The sequence below is a fragment of the Trematomus bernacchii genome, unplaced genomic scaffold, assembly GCF_902827165.1.
Source record: "Trematomus bernacchii unplaced genomic scaffold, fTreBer1.1, whole genome shotgun sequence".
NCBI classification, from domain to species: domain Eukaryota; kingdom Metazoa; phylum Chordata; class Actinopteri; order Perciformes; family Nototheniidae; genus Trematomus; species Trematomus bernacchii.
In genome coordinates, this window is record NW_022987710.1 from 3,751,318 (window position 1) to 3,766,987 (window position 15,670).

General features: G+C 40.9%; 2 protein-coding genes across 4 annotated transcripts; both read right to left on the minus strand.

The window, feature by feature from the left end:
* Nucleotides 1-1,444: 1,444 nt before the first annotated feature.
* On the minus strand, nt 1,445-8,724 carry LOC117491125 (alpha-1,3-mannosyl-glycoprotein 4-beta-N-acetylglucosaminyltransferase C-like). 2 transcript variants are annotated; one of them, XM_034140976.1, is made up of 6 exons: nt 8,499-8,724; nt 6,018-6,134; nt 5,689-5,778; nt 5,324-5,468; nt 4,147-4,401; nt 1,445-2,774 (listed from the first exon to the last, which is right to left on the minus strand). In XM_034140976.1, exons 3-6 carry the CDS (start codon nt 5,773-5,775, stop codon nt 1,876-1,878), a joined length of 1,386 nt encoding a protein of 461 aa, XP_033996867.1. In that variant the 5' UTR covers nt 5,776-5,778; nt 6,018-6,134; nt 8,499-8,724; the 3' UTR covers nt 1,445-1,875. The 2 variants fall into 2 exon arrangements, with proteins under 2 accessions (XP_033996867.1, XP_033996866.1); XM_034140975.1 differs by lacking the exon at nt 6,018-6,134.
* An 861-nt stretch (nt 8,725-9,585) lies between these two features.
* LOC117491153 lies at nt 9,586-14,934 on the minus strand. 2 transcript variants are annotated; one of them, XR_004556741.1, is made up of 3 exons: nt 14,633-14,934; nt 11,917-12,069; nt 9,586-11,344 (listed from the first exon to the last, which is right to left on the minus strand). XR_004556741.1 is itself a non-coding variant. In XM_034141017.1 (3 exons), the coding sequence occupies exons 1-3, from the start codon at nt 14,753-14,755 to the stop codon at nt 10,842-10,844; spliced, it is 903 nt and encodes a 300-aa protein (XP_033996908.1). In that variant the 5' UTR covers nt 14,756-14,932; the 3' UTR covers nt 9,586-10,841. The 2 variants fall into 2 exon arrangements, 1 of the variants encoding a protein (XP_033996908.1); XM_034141017.1 differs by having other exon boundaries at nt 11,917-12,193; nt 14,633-14,932.
* Between the last annotated feature and the right edge of the window lie 736 nt (nt 14,935-15,670).

A 15,670-nucleotide genomic window follows, 5' to 3' on the forward strand; every position in this document is an offset into this window, starting at 1 on the left:
ACAGGGTTAATTCTTCATTGGAAAATATACATTTGATGCCTTAGCTGGGCAAATCACTTTTTTTTATGGTTTATTATCTGTTTTTCCTAAATACATAACAAAAAATAATAAAATGAAAGGTTCATTTTTCAAAAATGTTGGTGTCTAAATTGTCCTCCAATTCTGGAATGACCCTTTTATCATTCATCAAAGATAGCAAAAAACATGCATTATGTACTATGGAGGGGACTCTGACAGAGGATTACTCACAAAGTACACAGTAAAGTACTTCCTTTTATTTCTGGTAGCAGTCAACTAGTACCGAGTCCAACAGTATCAGTTTTATTCAGAACGTATGGTAAAAAATATTTGTATCACTCATTGAATATAGCAGGAAAGAAAATGAAGAGCAGCTGATTGACCGAGTGCAGAATCGCTGTATAGTTTAAATCTCCTTAGTTACAATGTTGTCTATTTTAGACAAAGGCTTATTATATTTACAGCCCTAAGAACATTCATTTTCTGGGCTCAATATGTGTCTTGGCTGTTTTCGTTGTGATCGCTAAATTCAGATGCTGGATCGCTAGAAACACGGCTGTCATGATCAGGCTGGCAAGAGCTGTTCCATGCTCTGCTCAACCTCCCGCCTTCCCAATGGACTCAGTAGTGCCCCCTGCTGCCGTGGAGCATGTGTGAGTGAGCATGTGTGAGTGTGTATGAGCACAACCACGGCGGAATATTACTGCCAAAAGTCACGTGACTCAGTCACGTGACTTTTGGCAGTAATATTCCAGTCACGTGACTTTTGGCAGTAATATTCCGCCGTGAGAAGAAAAAGTTTTGTACTTGTAAAAAAAAGTTTTGTAGTTGTAAAACAAAGTATTGTAGTTGTAAAACAAATTTGTGCACTTGTAAAAAAAAGTTGTGTACTTGTAAAACCTAAGCTGAATTTGTCTCTGAAACATGATTTATTAGAAAAATGTTATGTGTTTGTTTGATAGATACGTTTTTTCTTTGCAAAACTAAATTCATTAGTTGGTAGATGGTGTTTTGTATTTGCAAACCACATTGTGTTTGTTAGTGAATCATAAGGCATTTGTAAAACCTGTTTAGTTTGTTTGTGGAGTTATGGCAGGAAATTAGCTCCATACCATTGCAGATAGACTGGCACATTGGTGAAAGGTGCTGAACCAGTAAACAAACACACTATTCTCTACTCTAATTTAAATTAACAGACAATCAGCAGGAGAAAAACAAATAAAATACAAGCAAAACAAATATCCGCCCAGAGCAATAACTGTTGTTCCAAGAACCCAAAATAAAATGCAAACACACTAAACAAATCAATCCCTACTCAGTCCACAAAGAAAAAACGGGCGCCTAAAGCTGTTAACACAGCCGTTTACAGAATGTCTCAATAGAAAATAGTTTAAATAACAAAAACGTATTGGAACATATAACAACATCCTGTGTCTCACCTTATTTTTATTTCCACGTCTTCATATCACACCAGGCTATCTGGATCAATGTATGCCTGGTGGCATGTTATGTGGGAGGGCAACACATTCTTACTAAACACTCTTCCTTTATAATGGATTTAATAAAGCTGCTGAACCAGTAAATACAAATCACATTATTCTCTACTCTAACTTAAATGAACAGACAATCTGCACTCTTCCTTTATAAATACCAGTTTATGTTTTTAAAGAGGCAAAGCATGGTTTTATGTGCACACATCGTCTATACATCTTGCCTTAATCAAACATTATATTGACAGTAGCTTCAAACTGTTTCTGGATAGATGTTTGGTCAATGGAACTGTTCAACAAGGCACATGTTTAGCCTGCATCCAGCAGATACAAAACTATTCCCCTGGCAGGAAGGCAAGTGTCCTTCCTAGGCTTGGTTTGTGGATGTACGAAGCTTTGTTGAGATCCTGATTTTGGTAATGATCAGCCAATCCTTCTGCGCAGCTGTGATCTGTATCCTCAGACAGGAAGAGGCAGAGGTGTACTTTTTGTCCATCTCTTGGATCTCAAACAACCCATTTTTGAACGTCCCAACTGTCTGGAACTCTTTACAACTCCTGTCTTTCTCTGTGGTGATCACGTCATGGCCTATCTCCACCTGAGCTGACTCTAGGAGGTCTTTGCCCCCTGACCCTGTTTCTACCATAATCCCTGTCACTAGTGTAGGGCCTCTGAACACCACAGTCAGGTGATTACCCTTTTCTGGGGAGCGTCCCCAAAAGAAATCCTCCCCAGCGTCCCAGGCCAGTTTGGGAAAATGTTTTTTGTAGGAGGACATATCAGTATAAACCTCAGCGGAAGGATTGGTATACTGCTCCTCAAAGTCCTTGTCCTTAAGCTTGTTGTATGTGCCTTGGAACGAGGAGTAGGTTCCCATGTGTTGGAACAGCGAGGGTTTGAAAAGGATTGGCTCTTTCTGAGTCATCAAATCTCGGAAGCGACCCATTAACCAGTCGCAAGGCATTTCCTGGTAGAAGAGGAAGAGAAAGCGTGCCAGGAGAGGAAGCTGGGCTGATTTGTAGAGCTTGCCGATGTAACCGAGGGCCGAGAACTCCAGCATCGCCCAGGTGGTCTTCTTCGCCTCTTGCTCCGCCACACGCCTCTTGATGGTGGAAAGGAAATTCTTGGCAGAGAAAACGTCGTCCTCGATCTGGAGGTAGTATTGACCAAGACTAGCACTGTAGAGGATCAGGAAGGAGTAATCCAGGTTCTGCTTGGAGCGAAACGATACCCTTTCTGGAAGATCGTTGTAGTTCCTCTTAAGACCTGCAGGATAACCACAGAGACTTTGATCAGAATCACAGCATCGAACAGGAGGGAGACCAGGTGTCCCACCTTTGCGGGCCTGCAAAGCATTTTTATCATTTGTTCCAGAAATGAGACAATTTCCTGCATTTGATTGACAGTTGCCAGAACAGTCGAAACTTGGCTTTTATCCAATGGCTGTTCAGAAAGCAAAAGAGGGCTATTAGCATTAGCTCTGTCAGATGTCAGTCAATCAAAAGTCTGGAAATGTATTTACTTATAGGTTAAGCGGGCGGGGGGCGATTCCCAGAGAGTTTTTGTCAGATTTGCCAGAGTTTTTTTCTCCAGCTCCAGGGTCAGAGATTGCAAAAAAATATTGTGTGAACATGTTTTGTTGGAAAAAAAAATCAATGTACAGTATAAATGTCCTCTAGACTAGAGCGATGGAGGAAGTATTCAGATGCTTTACTTGAGTAAAGTACCAATACATTATTGTCAAAATACTTCATTACAAGTAAAAGTACTGCATTCAAAATCTTTAAGTAAAAGTACAAAAGTTTTATCAGCAAAATGAACTTAAAGCATAAAAACTAAAAATAATAGTTGTGCAGAGTTACATAAAGACCTTTATGTGTGTATATAATTATATTTATACATGACATTTCCAGATAATATTGTTGCATCACGTAGAATTTGACTAACAACATTAACATTTTGTTAAATATGTATATAATTTGACTCTCTTGTAACTCCACTAGTTTAATTTGAAGAGATGCATTTTGTTAAAAGAAGATAAAGCTGTTAAATGAATGTAGTGGAGTCAAATTACATTATTTCCATTTTGAATTTGGTGGAATAGAAGTATAAAGTAGCATTAAATGGCTATACTTAATATAGTACCTCAAAATTGTATTTAAGTACAGTACTTTAGTAAATGTACTTAGTTACTTCCCACCTCTGGTCCTTTACTTGCATAGTTTGTGCAAACAAATCAATCTATAAAGCGTTATATTCATAAGCTAATAGTTTCAATAGAATTTTTGATTTTTTAAGGGTCAGAAGGACATTACTGAAATCTAAACCACCTCTTAGCATCGCAGTAACTTGTCCCACATTGTCCCACACAAACTCTTTGCCCCACATGTGTCCTGTGGCATTTTTTTCCCATCACATCTCAAAACACATCACTTCACACTGGCTTATCCACCCTGATCATATCACTCGTCGTCTGTTTTTATGATTATATTGTGTTGTTTTTGCGCTAATTTGTTTTGTTTGGTGTTTTGTGTACATTGTCGGCAACCTTGAGAGCCTTGAAAGGCGCCTTTCTAAATAAAGTGTATTATTATTATGAATGAATGTGTCCACTGGTAGGAGCACACATGTACTACACCTGTATAAGGAGGGTACATCTCCTGAGGAACGTGGAGGACCACCAGCTGGCCTTGCTCCAGCTCCAAGGAAAATGCAGTTTTGATCTCAGTCACTGTGCTGACTCTCCAACTGACATCGAAGTCTGCTAGCAGCACCACCACCACCATGGAAGAGCGCTCTTCAGGAGAAGACTGGGAGAAGAGGGACTGCAGGGTGGGGATGAGATAGCTTCCCTTCGCCCTCTTCACAGAGGACAGTCCTACTGATAAAAACCCTGAGACAAGTTAAAAATATTTGTAAAGCAATTAATATTAACATTAGCAGCAAGTATATAAAAACTCATAATAGAAAGGACATATATCACTAAAGTATCTAAATAATGCACAATATAAAGAAAATATTGAATAAAATATAAAAAAATATACAATCTCGCTAAGCTACAGACATATAGAAATATACTACAGACACATATTGGCATTGAATTATATATACATTACAATTATAACATGCATGCAACTTGATCCCTACTAATTAATCTATTTGGCATATCTCTATTACCACATCTTTTTAGAAGCTTAAATGCAACATCCTGAAGTAAATAGCTACTGTGAAGCGTGGTTTTGTATTTCACCCAACAAACTTCCATGTGAAATGCAAAACAGTGTTTGTGTAACCTGATCTGCCTGAAGTCGGCTGTGTGTTTGGTATGCAACCGTAATTTAGTTCCTTTATAGCAAAACGTTAGCTTTTTACTTCTAGCTTTTGCATTCAAGCTTTACAAAATATAAAACGGGTGTTAATATGTGGAGATATTTAAGTATCATAAACGTGTTTGTGCCATAAATGTATTTTTTGCCATTCTTTTGAAAACCAATGTAAAAATCCCATTGGATTTTGTGGAGGGCACGATGGTAACCTTCACGAATACATCACCAATGCACCGTGATTGTGATATATGCAATGTGAAGGGATGTGTACAAAAATGCATTCCATATTTCTCTCTGTCAGATCTAAGGCACTTTGCACGCCTAGAAAGCGTAACGATGATTTGGAAACAATTTTTATTTTCAACTCTTTCAATAGCCTTTTGTTTTCAAAAAGACGGCAGGTTGGAACCAACTTTTGTTCACAGTTAATGAAGATTGCATCACTTTAACTTTATATGAACAAAAAGGGTCCGACATTATGATACTCACTCTGTTGAGTAGATGGTGCTCCAGCCAGCAGCTGGTAGGACACATTGAGAGGGAGGTAATCCCCCTGCTCCACCCAGGACTCCTTACTAACCAGCCTCTGTACGCTCCATGTTAACTCATTTGTAATCACCTTCTGTGACTGGCCCTGCAAAACAAATACAAGCATGTTTGATTAGAATCTGCATACATGACCTCCCCTGCTTTGTGATGAAGCGTTATGACATCGTTTACATTCCAGTGAAGGGCATGAAACAGAGATCAACCTTTGATGTTTTGCTCTTTGTAAAGCAACAGCAGAACAGCTGAGGTTTTCTTTTAAGGCCACACCTTCAAGTCTCATTATAAAATAGGGTGCGTGTACTTACAGTAATAAGGAAGTTTGATTGGCTCATGTAGTACAATCCTCCGACAAGAAGCAGCACTGCCAAAATGTTTTTCCAAAAAATACGCATTTCCTGTTGTATACCCACGGGCACACACAAACAAAAACACACACACAGGATACTTGGTTACGCTGGTGTGTAACTCAGTCAGCACCACAGTAAATAATTCAGCTAACAGTTAATGAATGTTTTAGAAGGCTCAGAAACAGCAACAAGTCATTCTGAACCTAAAACCAGCAGCTCTGCTCTGTGTTGCTTTAGAGCCTCATTTACAACATCATCAGTCAAACGAGTATCAGTATTGTTACAACCCTGGGTCGTTATGTCATTTGTGTGCAGATATTTGTCCCTCCTCCTGTGTCTGTGAGTGAGCAAGCAGGTGGTGCCCGTTAGCTGATTAGCTGCCTTCCACCTGCTGATTGGTCCACCTGAAGAAGAGGGGAGCATATTAAGCTGCAGCCGTGCAGTCTCTCTGACTCGACTTCTCCTACTCCCACTCCCAACACTGTTGCGTATTTATATCTGTCCTGTTGTGCTGTAGGTGTACTTATACCGTACACCGGTCCTCTTGCTTGTTTTGAAACCTCCGAAATAGAAACTACGTTAACCTGTCCTTGTGGACGCTTTAATTTGTGTGAAAGTGTGAAACCCTTTTCTTTTGGTTAATTCTCGTTTTCTACTGTTTTTACGTCCGAGTAGGTAAGAAGCCTGCACGTTTATTTTTCTTATTTGTTAGGCAAGATTTATGTGTTCAAAGATTTGTTTGTTTTGTGGGTTATTGCGCCGCTTTGTAAAACCTTTGGTAATTAAAATTACCAAATGGCATTCTCTGTCTCGGTGTCCATGTTCTTGGGAGTGGGGAGAGTGCACATTTTGTGCTGCGCCTAGGTTCCCCTAGGCCTGGGCGTAAAAGTATAACAAGGGATGTTTTATAGTAATACTATATGTTAGGGAAATATTTCCCTAGGCCCATAACTTTGACCCAGTTTATCAGTCTGTACTGCCCTCACTGAGCACCTTTAACCTTTGGTGCTGTGCTCTCAGGGTTTTGTCTCCCTGTTCCTGCCTGTTGGCGTCAGCTGATAGAGGTTATAGTGTTTTAACTTGTTATGCACAAGGTTGATCATTCTCTCAGTTAAATACATGGGCCTAGGGAAATATGTCCCCAACACTATAGAATTAGACAATGCTTATAATACACTCAGAAATATTGAGTAAAATACACTTTTTTGACTATCACAATACGGCCCCTCGTTTTTTACATTATTTGTCAATTGATATGTTCTTTGTAATGTGTTGTTTAATTTGCTCTTTGTACTGCACTGTTAGTGTACAGTTTTATTATAAGTGTTACTATTATTATTATGCTGCTGTGTATTCTATATTTTGTAACTGGCACAAGAAGTTCCTTGGAGATAAATAAAGTCTTAGCCTCTTATTTTTCAAAAGTGACTGCTGTCTTTTACTTTCTAGGTTAGATATAAACATGTTTCTAGGTTTACATGACTTAATCCCAGCATACAGTGGAGTTTTTTTTCTTAAATGTACAGATGTTATTTACAGTAAATTCTGTATATGAGATGTTAATCTGTCAACTGTAACTCACCAGCATTATTTTGTACTGTAGTTACCATAAATGGCCAACAATGCGGGTAGTGTAAAATAAAGTCTACTTGAGCTACTATCTAATAACCTCTTGGGGCAACAACAACTATTAAAAAAGATCTACACAAAAACGTGTTATGTACTTTTTGCAGTTTTTATTCCCTATTTCCACCGTTGTTCACTTTGTGTTTCATTGTATCTTCTCTAGTTGCATTTGGATTATGGCTCTGTTGCCAAAATAATGTTTAAGAGACAAAAGAGGTAGGGCGTTTATAGTAGAGAACGGGGAAGCAGAGGAACTGTACATCTAAAGAGAATTCACTGGAAGGTCACCCTTCGATTTATATTTAGCAAAGACAGGCAGCTCCCCCCTGCTCTGTTCCAACTCACTGGCAGACATGGATTACATTATAGTGCAGTGATCGAGGTATAATGTCTTAATGTCTGTCCAACAATGAGAACATGACTTTATTCAGGTTCACACTGTATTTGTTTTAATCCAATTTACCTAGCCTCTATTGCCGTCATAAACTATAAATTCAGACTTCTTTCTTATCTTTAATTATATTCATCTACTTCAAATTGAAAATCAAAACGATACTTACAGCAGAGCGGATATTAAATCGTGTTGCCTAAACATGATTGACAGGACAGGTGTGCCTTTGTGGGTTGAAGGGCAGAAGAGTTTTCTTTTTTTGCGCAATATCTATAATAAAGCAACCAAAGAATACTGTATTCTGAAGGGACGTTTTAAAGCGATAGCCCAGATATGACCGCCTGCTGTTTTCAGTGGTACAGTAAGTTACATTAGGAACTTTTGTGGAGTTATGAAATGCGTGTGTTGGTTATAACAGAGAAAACCATGTTCATTCTCTACATGAATAGGCTTATTTGTAATTGTACCTACGTTTCAACTGCGAACTGAGCCAACTACGTTAACTACGCCAGCCTCATTACGTTTAACGCTAATCACATACAGCAGCCTCGCGACAGTATAAACAGTAGGCTATGTATCGGTAATGCAATATCAGCTAATAAACATAACGAAAGCACGTACGACTTTCCATAAAGTAACAACATAAACAAAGACAGCTTAATGTATTACGCTAAACACATAAGTGTCCGCTACGAGCAGTTACGGAAACATTTCTGCTGATATAGAAACTTCTATCCATGACGCCACTCACCGTCCGCGGGTCCTGCTCCTTGAAATGTCACTTGTAATGGGACGGCAGCATCGCAGCGGGGAAATGACTCGCCTGTTGACTGTAACACATTAACCGTTGTTAACACCCACTGTCTACTGCACTGAAACCCCTATATGGAGGTTACCACATCCTCTCTTTCTACCACCCTTTCTTCACCACGCTGCACGCTGTATGGGCGCGAGGACATTGAGCCAGCAGGTGGCCGCGTGGCTTCAGAAGAGCAGGTATGTCGTCACTGTCAATGTTGTCGCGACTGTAGGCCACTGGATGAAGTAACTAAGTACTAAAGGTGGAAAGTAACTCAGTACCAGAGGAGGAAAGTAACTGAGTACCAGAGGAGGAAGAATACTCAGTATTGTACAAGTAAAAGTAAAAATACTACAGTGTGAAAATACTCTGTTACAGGCAAGAGGGTGGTGGTGGCGAAGTCCATAGGGACTTGCAACTGGAAGGTCACCAGTTGAAGTCCCGGAAAGACCAAGTGCTACCGAGGTGTCCCCTACACTGCTCCCCGGGCGCCGTACATAATGGCAGCCCACTGCTCCTAACACTAGGATGGGTCAAATGCAGAGACCTATTTTTTTAGTCCGGCAGTGGCTCAGTCAGTAGGGGCTTGGACTGTGGGGTCGCCGGTTCAAGTCCCCGAACAGACCTAAATATGGAGTGTGGACTGCTACTTGGAGAGGTCCCAGTTCACCTCGTGCCCTGCCGTGGTGCCCTTGAGCAAGGCACCGGACACCCCCCTTCCCCCCTCACTCCCATTGCTCCCCGGGCGCTGTACAATAGCTGCCCACTGCTCCTAGTACTAGACTCCTGGTGCTAGGATGGGTTAAATGCAGAGTTTCACTGTGTGCTGTGTGCTCTGCATGTGTGACCATTAAAGAGGGGTTTCATCCCTCCGATTCAATTAAAAAAAGTCCTGCATTCAAAACAATACTTAAGTAAAAGTATTGGTATCAAAATATACTTGAAAGTACCTATTATATATATGAAATGAATGGACTTCATTTTTGTAAGCATTAATGTGTTCATCCCAGCTGGTAAAAGTGGAGCGAATTCTCACCACTTTATCAAATCAAATCAAGCTTTATTTATATAGCACCTTTCATACACAGTGGTAACACAAAGTGCTTCTCAAAAACAATTCACAAATCGAAACAATACTTTATCCCCCTTCCCGGTTAATACATACTGTATATACATACACACATACTCTATGTACTGCTGCTGGCTGTCTTAACCTATAATTATATCTGATAGTTAATTTATATTGTGTTTAAGCACATATTCTGAATCTGTAAAATAACTACTAAGTAATTATGTCAAATGAATAAAAAGTACAATATTGGCTTCCAAATTGTACTAAGGTAAAGTACAGGTGCCCCAAATCGTACTCAAGTACAATACTTAAGCAAATGTACTGTGTTACTTTCCACCACAGCTAATAACTGAAGGTACTCAACAGGCAAACTGATAACAGTTCTTGCTGAAAAAAGGGTTGACCAGGCTGGATTTAGCTCACTATGGTTTTAGAAGGGGTCTGGACATTTATAACTAGAATAGCTGATTGAGCTGGAAATAGCTAGGAAAGCAATCCACATGTTTTATTTGTTTTTAATCAGTTCATTTACATGTCTCCAAGAGCCCTCCAAAAAAATCTGGTATATATTGTCTGCATTTGGGCACTGGGGTACACAATCCTCCCTTGTCAAGCTCTGCCTCCTGTGAAAGGTGGTTTCCATCATGTTTGTCTTTGAGCATTATTTTTCTCTCAATCCCAAAATAAAAGAGAAGTATACATTTGTGCAGTGATGCTAGTCCTCCATATGGCCCCTAAAGTGGCCAGCCAGATTCTTTTTCCCGTAAATACAGGAAAGCTATTAGAGTGTGGTTAAAACCAGGCCAAATGCTAACCTGACTGGTTTCTGTCATTCTGTCTGTGGTTTACGCAAGTTCAGTTTGAGAGGGAATGATTGTGATCAGTGAGGGACTTCTTAAAGACATAGTGAGTTTCAGAGAAGTGGTCTTCAGTTCTAGTTTGTTTCAGTTTTAATTAAGAAGAAATGAAGAAAACATATTTTTTAAAGTTTTGATAATTTTTTTTCTCTAAATATCTATAATATTAATAAACAATCGTCATAGTTTTTGAACATGTTAGATGAATTGGCCAATATTATTATGATGAGACGGGTACTAATTACTTTTTTTTTTGTAAGACAGATAAGTGGGGTGGGGCTTTATCTGAGACTTGGACCGAATGACTCAACACATCTAGGTAGGTCCAATGATGCTTGTGTGTGTGTATGCATGTGTCATGCATATTTACGCCCTCTCTGAGGACAGTGTGTGCAGTACGGTGGTGAGGATGGAGAGAAACCCCTTCAGAGCGCTGTCATCTCTTGGTTGCTGCTTCAGAGTCACTTTCACTTCCTCCTCTTCTCCATTTTCTCTGGCAGACTCTCTCAGCCCAGCAGATGTGGGGTCTCCTCCCTCTCTCACATGCTCCTCTTCGCTGCCCTCCACCAAGTCTCCATCATCCGAGCCTGTCTTTACCAACCTCACCCTCCGATTTGCCTCTCCGGTGTACAGCAGCTCCCCGACTATGAGCGTGCTGTGTGGTGCGTTGCCACTGTGTGTGTGCTGGGTGTGTGTGAACAGGTACACCCTCCAGGGGAGTGTGTGCGGCGGGGTGAAGGCCAGTGTCTGGATGTTGACCAGCTGCATTGCAGCCTGAAGGCTTTGAGGGGAGCAGTGTGCTATTGCAGGGCCTCGGATGTGTTCCACAAGACATGCACAATCCTCCTCCTCTTCTCGCTTCTCAGCATCTAGCCGCAACAGTCAGAGAAACTGATGTCAGACAGACAAATGGAAGTTGAAATATAAAGTGGCCAGCCAGAAAATAATTCCCGTAAAGACAAATATTTATTTCAAATCCTGAGTGCTGCTAGCAGGAAATCCATTACTAGAGTGTGGTTAAAACCAGGAAAGACCTACAGTGGATTGACAGTGTTTTTGATATGTATTTTTGTTATAATATTTTTCTATGTCCGCCTTACCTCACTTACACTTCCATAACCTTGTTTATGTTCATAATACATTTTTATTTATAGCATGTTTAACAGTCATGGAGTCATGCCTCTGTATTGTACACACAATTTGTAATACATTGATGTGTGCATTCATTGTAAACTACAGAAAGCTAAAAGAGAATATTGATATGTATTGTCAATGAATGTATAGACTTGAATAAAAAGACAATACAAAAAAAATACTTGTATGGCACTCTGTTTTAAAATGAGGTTCTAAATCTACATGATATGCAGATATTTATTGTTAATTTGTTTGCTATTTGAGTAGTCAAAATAGAAACAGAGAAGCTTTCCTTCCATCTCGTTACCTTGCTCAGTATGCAAATCCTGTCGCTGCAACCACAGACGCTCAAACTCCTCCGGGCTGAGAACCGGAGTGAGGGACAAACTGAGCGGGGGGGCTACACTGGATGCCAGTCCCTCAGCCGAGGAGTCCGAACACCCACTGGCTCTGTCTGAGGCTGGAGAACACATGGAAGCATGAAGACGGGAAAGATGGGAGGTCACAGGGAATGAAGGGAAGAAGGTCAAAGAAGAAAGGATAAGGATGCAGCTACAGGTGGACAGACGGAGCGTTTGGTTTTTCTAAAAAACAGATTGGCCTTTATTGTCATTGAGCTAAGAACACAGTTACAGTCAGCCACTCTAATAGATGATCATCTTGGCTACAACAACAGTTTTGCTTGTGATAAAAAAGGTTGAACAAAATGTGTTCCATACAGGTAGGTGCTTAATTTTATATGATATGTCTACTCCCAAGAGGCTGAGACATAAAGTACAGCAAAGACTGATGACCCTTAAAATAAGGGAGAAGAAAAGAAACTGAATAATCATTAAGAATTAAATACCAACACATAGAACACACCATTTGTATTTTACATAGCTCCTTTATTATTTATTGGTAATTGTTTTTGTTTCATACTAAAGCCAATTAGGGGCCGGTGTGTAGGAGCCCTTTTATGGGTGTTGTTGGTGTCTCAGTTTACTTTAATTTATATGTATAGTGCAATATTATTTTTGAACACTTGGTGGCGGGGTTAAGCTGCACCGGGTGTATAAAAGGGGTCATAGGTGACAGGAGAGGACGAGGACACAGGAGGAAGAGCACACCGATTCTACCAGCCCGGCAGATGCTCATACCACAACTATTGACTGTAATTAAACCTTAGTATGTAAACGCTAAATAAAACGTCATTCTAAACTGCAGCAAAAGACCGGAAAATCATCTGTTTGTGTCTGCGTCTGGATCACTCTAAACCCTCCTGTGAAGTAATGGCAAAAGGATATAGGACATTGGAACAGTTAAAATTGCCATTACAACTGATATGAACCTGAACATTTGATAGACTTTTCTAGGCCTGTCTATTTCGGTTTTCCCTTGAAGTGTTAAAGGGGGTTTACTGCAGGAGATGTGACTCCTGCTTTCTTACAGTGCAGACGCTTTTCTGCTTGCTCTTGCCTCTGCTTACTTTTCTATGCTGATTTTCCTATTTTTCTTTTCTGAAAACTTTGAGCAGCGGCTCCTGGACATTAACTTATCACCGGGACAGTTATTCTTCGTAAATAGATGGAGGATTTCAGCCATATTTCAATATTTTTACGACGACCTCAGTCTTACAGTAGCGTGGCCTAGCAACAGCTAAAGCCTGGTACTGCATGCTATTTAGCTTAAGCTAGTTAGCAGCAAAATGCCTCCGTTCTCTACAGATGACTTCCACAAACTTCTACAGAAGATGGCCGTGTTGGAAATGAAAATGCAACGGTTGGAAGTTAACGTGGAAGTGAATGGACTATTTTGGAATGACACCACTTTACCAGTGCTGCAAAAGAATGGACAAAGGCATGCTAACTCACAGCTAGTTAGCAGCTACAAGGATTCCAAGGAACAGGAGGGCTGTGTACCGGGTAATAAATCTACAAGTGGTAGTCCTCCCTGGAACTCTCTGGGTGCAAAGCCTAAGAGTAAATCATTTCCATGGGATTTGGGAGGACGAATAACAGGCAGAGCCTAGCGCTCTGAAATCTGTGATGCGACCGGCTGGCCTGCATTGTTATCACCCAGTAAAAGCGCCTCTTCAACCCCTATTCATACTAGGAAACAGCAGTGGACAGCTGCTAAAGGGAGAACTACAAACAATCCTCCTAAACCACAGAGTGTGCCAATCCAGAACAGATACGCTCTGCTGACCCAGAACCGGAGATCTCTTTCTGATGACCTGGATAACCTGTCCTCTTCACACAGCAGGGTAAGGACCAATAGCTACTCCAAAAGTAAAAGGCTAGAGGGAAAGCTAATGACTGGGCCTGAAACTCTTGATTGTGGGTGACTCTGCTGTAAGAGATGTAAAAAGTCTGTGTAGTAAGAACAACACCAAAGTACTCTGTTTTCCCAAGGATATGGTCTCTGACTTGGCTGAGAAGATCCTGCATATTGGGGTTGAACATCCGACTGTGAAGAATGTGGTACTACATATTGGAACAAATGATGTTGTGAAACAACAGTCAGAAGTGCTGAAAGAAGACCTTAAAATGTTTGTTGGAAACTGTCAGCTCTCTAAATGCGGAGGTGTTCATCAGTGGCCCTCTACCGCCAGTCAGAAGAGGAGTGGAGAGATTCAGCAGATTGTTTGCACTGAACATGTGGCTTTCAACTGCCTGTACTGACCATTCTGTCCATTTTATTGACAATTTTAACTTTTTCTGCAGACATCTTTTTAAGGCAGATGGAGTTTGCCTGAACAAATCAGGAGTGAAATTGTTTATATCTCAAATATTCAACTGCCTGCGTCATCAATCTGTTCCCTCTGCCAAGGACAAGCGAGAAGAGGAATTAAAACAGCAGAAAGACACAACACATCGCGCAGAAAACCTTGAAGAAGTATCACTGTACCCGCCTGAGGAATGTCTTGATTATGGGAGACCTATGACACAAATGGAGGAGTCTCCACCGCCCCTCACCCCCTCTACCAACACCTTTGAGGATACTCTTCCTTCATCCCCCAGCGCTCTCTTCTCTCCGCTCACCCTTTCACACTCGCCCCCCCTCCTGGAGTTCGATGACCACATGAAGGAGATACACAGGGTTGCCACCAATTCCTTCCTGGAGTTCACTGAAAATATGAAGGCGATACAAAGGGTTAGCAGCATATCCTTGACCCCCGTCCCTTAACGACGCCCACCAGAATCATCGAAGCAGAGACGCGCACCATCTCCCCCGTCTTCATCACCATGCCTACCACAATCATCCGTACCAAAACGTCCTCCCCCCCTTCAAGAAAGCATCTGCGGTCTCGGATGTGCTGGGTCCAGGCTCAAGGGCGTATGGCACTCTCAACTCTTTCCAGGACAAGCCGGGGCCCTGCCTGCCAGTAGCTTTGCCGATATCTGTGTTGATAGGTAATAGATTAAGAGCGGTGAATCAGCTTAGAAACAGGAAGTGCTCAAACGTTTGTGTGAGTTTATCACATTTAGCAGTGACTCCATATCAGCCACAGCTTGTCACAAAAAATCTGACTGATAGTGTATTTAACAAACTTAAAGTGGACCTATCATGCTATATTTGAAACATATATTGTAGGGCCATACCTATACAAAACATGTCTGTGAATTTTTTTTTTCAAAATACCAAACAGTTCACCCATTGTAGCCATCCCTCATACTGCTCAAACCCCTCTTTTGAAGCCCTGTTAGAGAAACGCTGATCTTCGGTCCTTAGCTTGAAAAAAAAGAAAGAAGAGGAGGCGGAGCTAATGCCTGATTAGAATTCTACCGGAGATAAAGTTAAATTCTGCTGTGATAAAACGCCATCCTGTTTAAACCACGTCAAGGATTATTTCTGAAATAGTATGGAGCTCAAATGCTTTTTCTCTTGCAGGTTTATCACAAGGTGAGTTCTTTTTTTATGTCCTGCTTTTTAAACACATGTGCTCTACAGTACAGGTTAGCTCTGAGTGTTAGCGAGGCTTGCTAATGTAAACAAAGATGAGATTACGTCCAAAACACGTCAGGTATTGTTTCTGATAGCAACTTTCGGTGGGTCCGCCGCCGCTATTACGTCACAGC

Excerpts from the sequence above, each read along its gene's own strand:
- LOC117491125 (XM_034140975.1), bottom strand. The coding sequence starts at position 5,775 with ATGCGTATTTTTTGGAAAAACATTTTGGCAGTGCTGCTTCTTGTCGGA. Across the intron at positions 4,402-5,323 it reads AGCACCATCTACTCAACAGA|GGTTTTTATCAGTAGGACTG; the intron begins GTGAGTATCATA and ends AACTTGTCTCAG. Across the intron at positions 2,775-4,146 it reads GATGTACCCTCCTTATACAG|GTCTTAAGAGGAACTACAAC; the intron begins GTGTAGTACATG and ends GTTATCCTGCAG.
- LOC117491153 (XM_034141017.1), bottom strand. The coding sequence starts at position 14,755 with ATGCTGCTAACCCTTTGTATCGCCTTCATATTTTCAGTGAACTCCAGG. Across the intron at positions 12,194-14,632 it reads GGGGGGGCGAGTGTGAAAGG|AAAAACCAAACGCTCCGTCT; the intron begins GTGAGCGGAGAG and ends TCTGTTTTTTAG. Across the intron at positions 11,345-11,916 it reads GGATTTGCATACTGAGCAAG|ATGCTGAGAAGCGAGAAGAG; the intron begins GTAACGAGATGG and ends TGTTGCGGCTAG.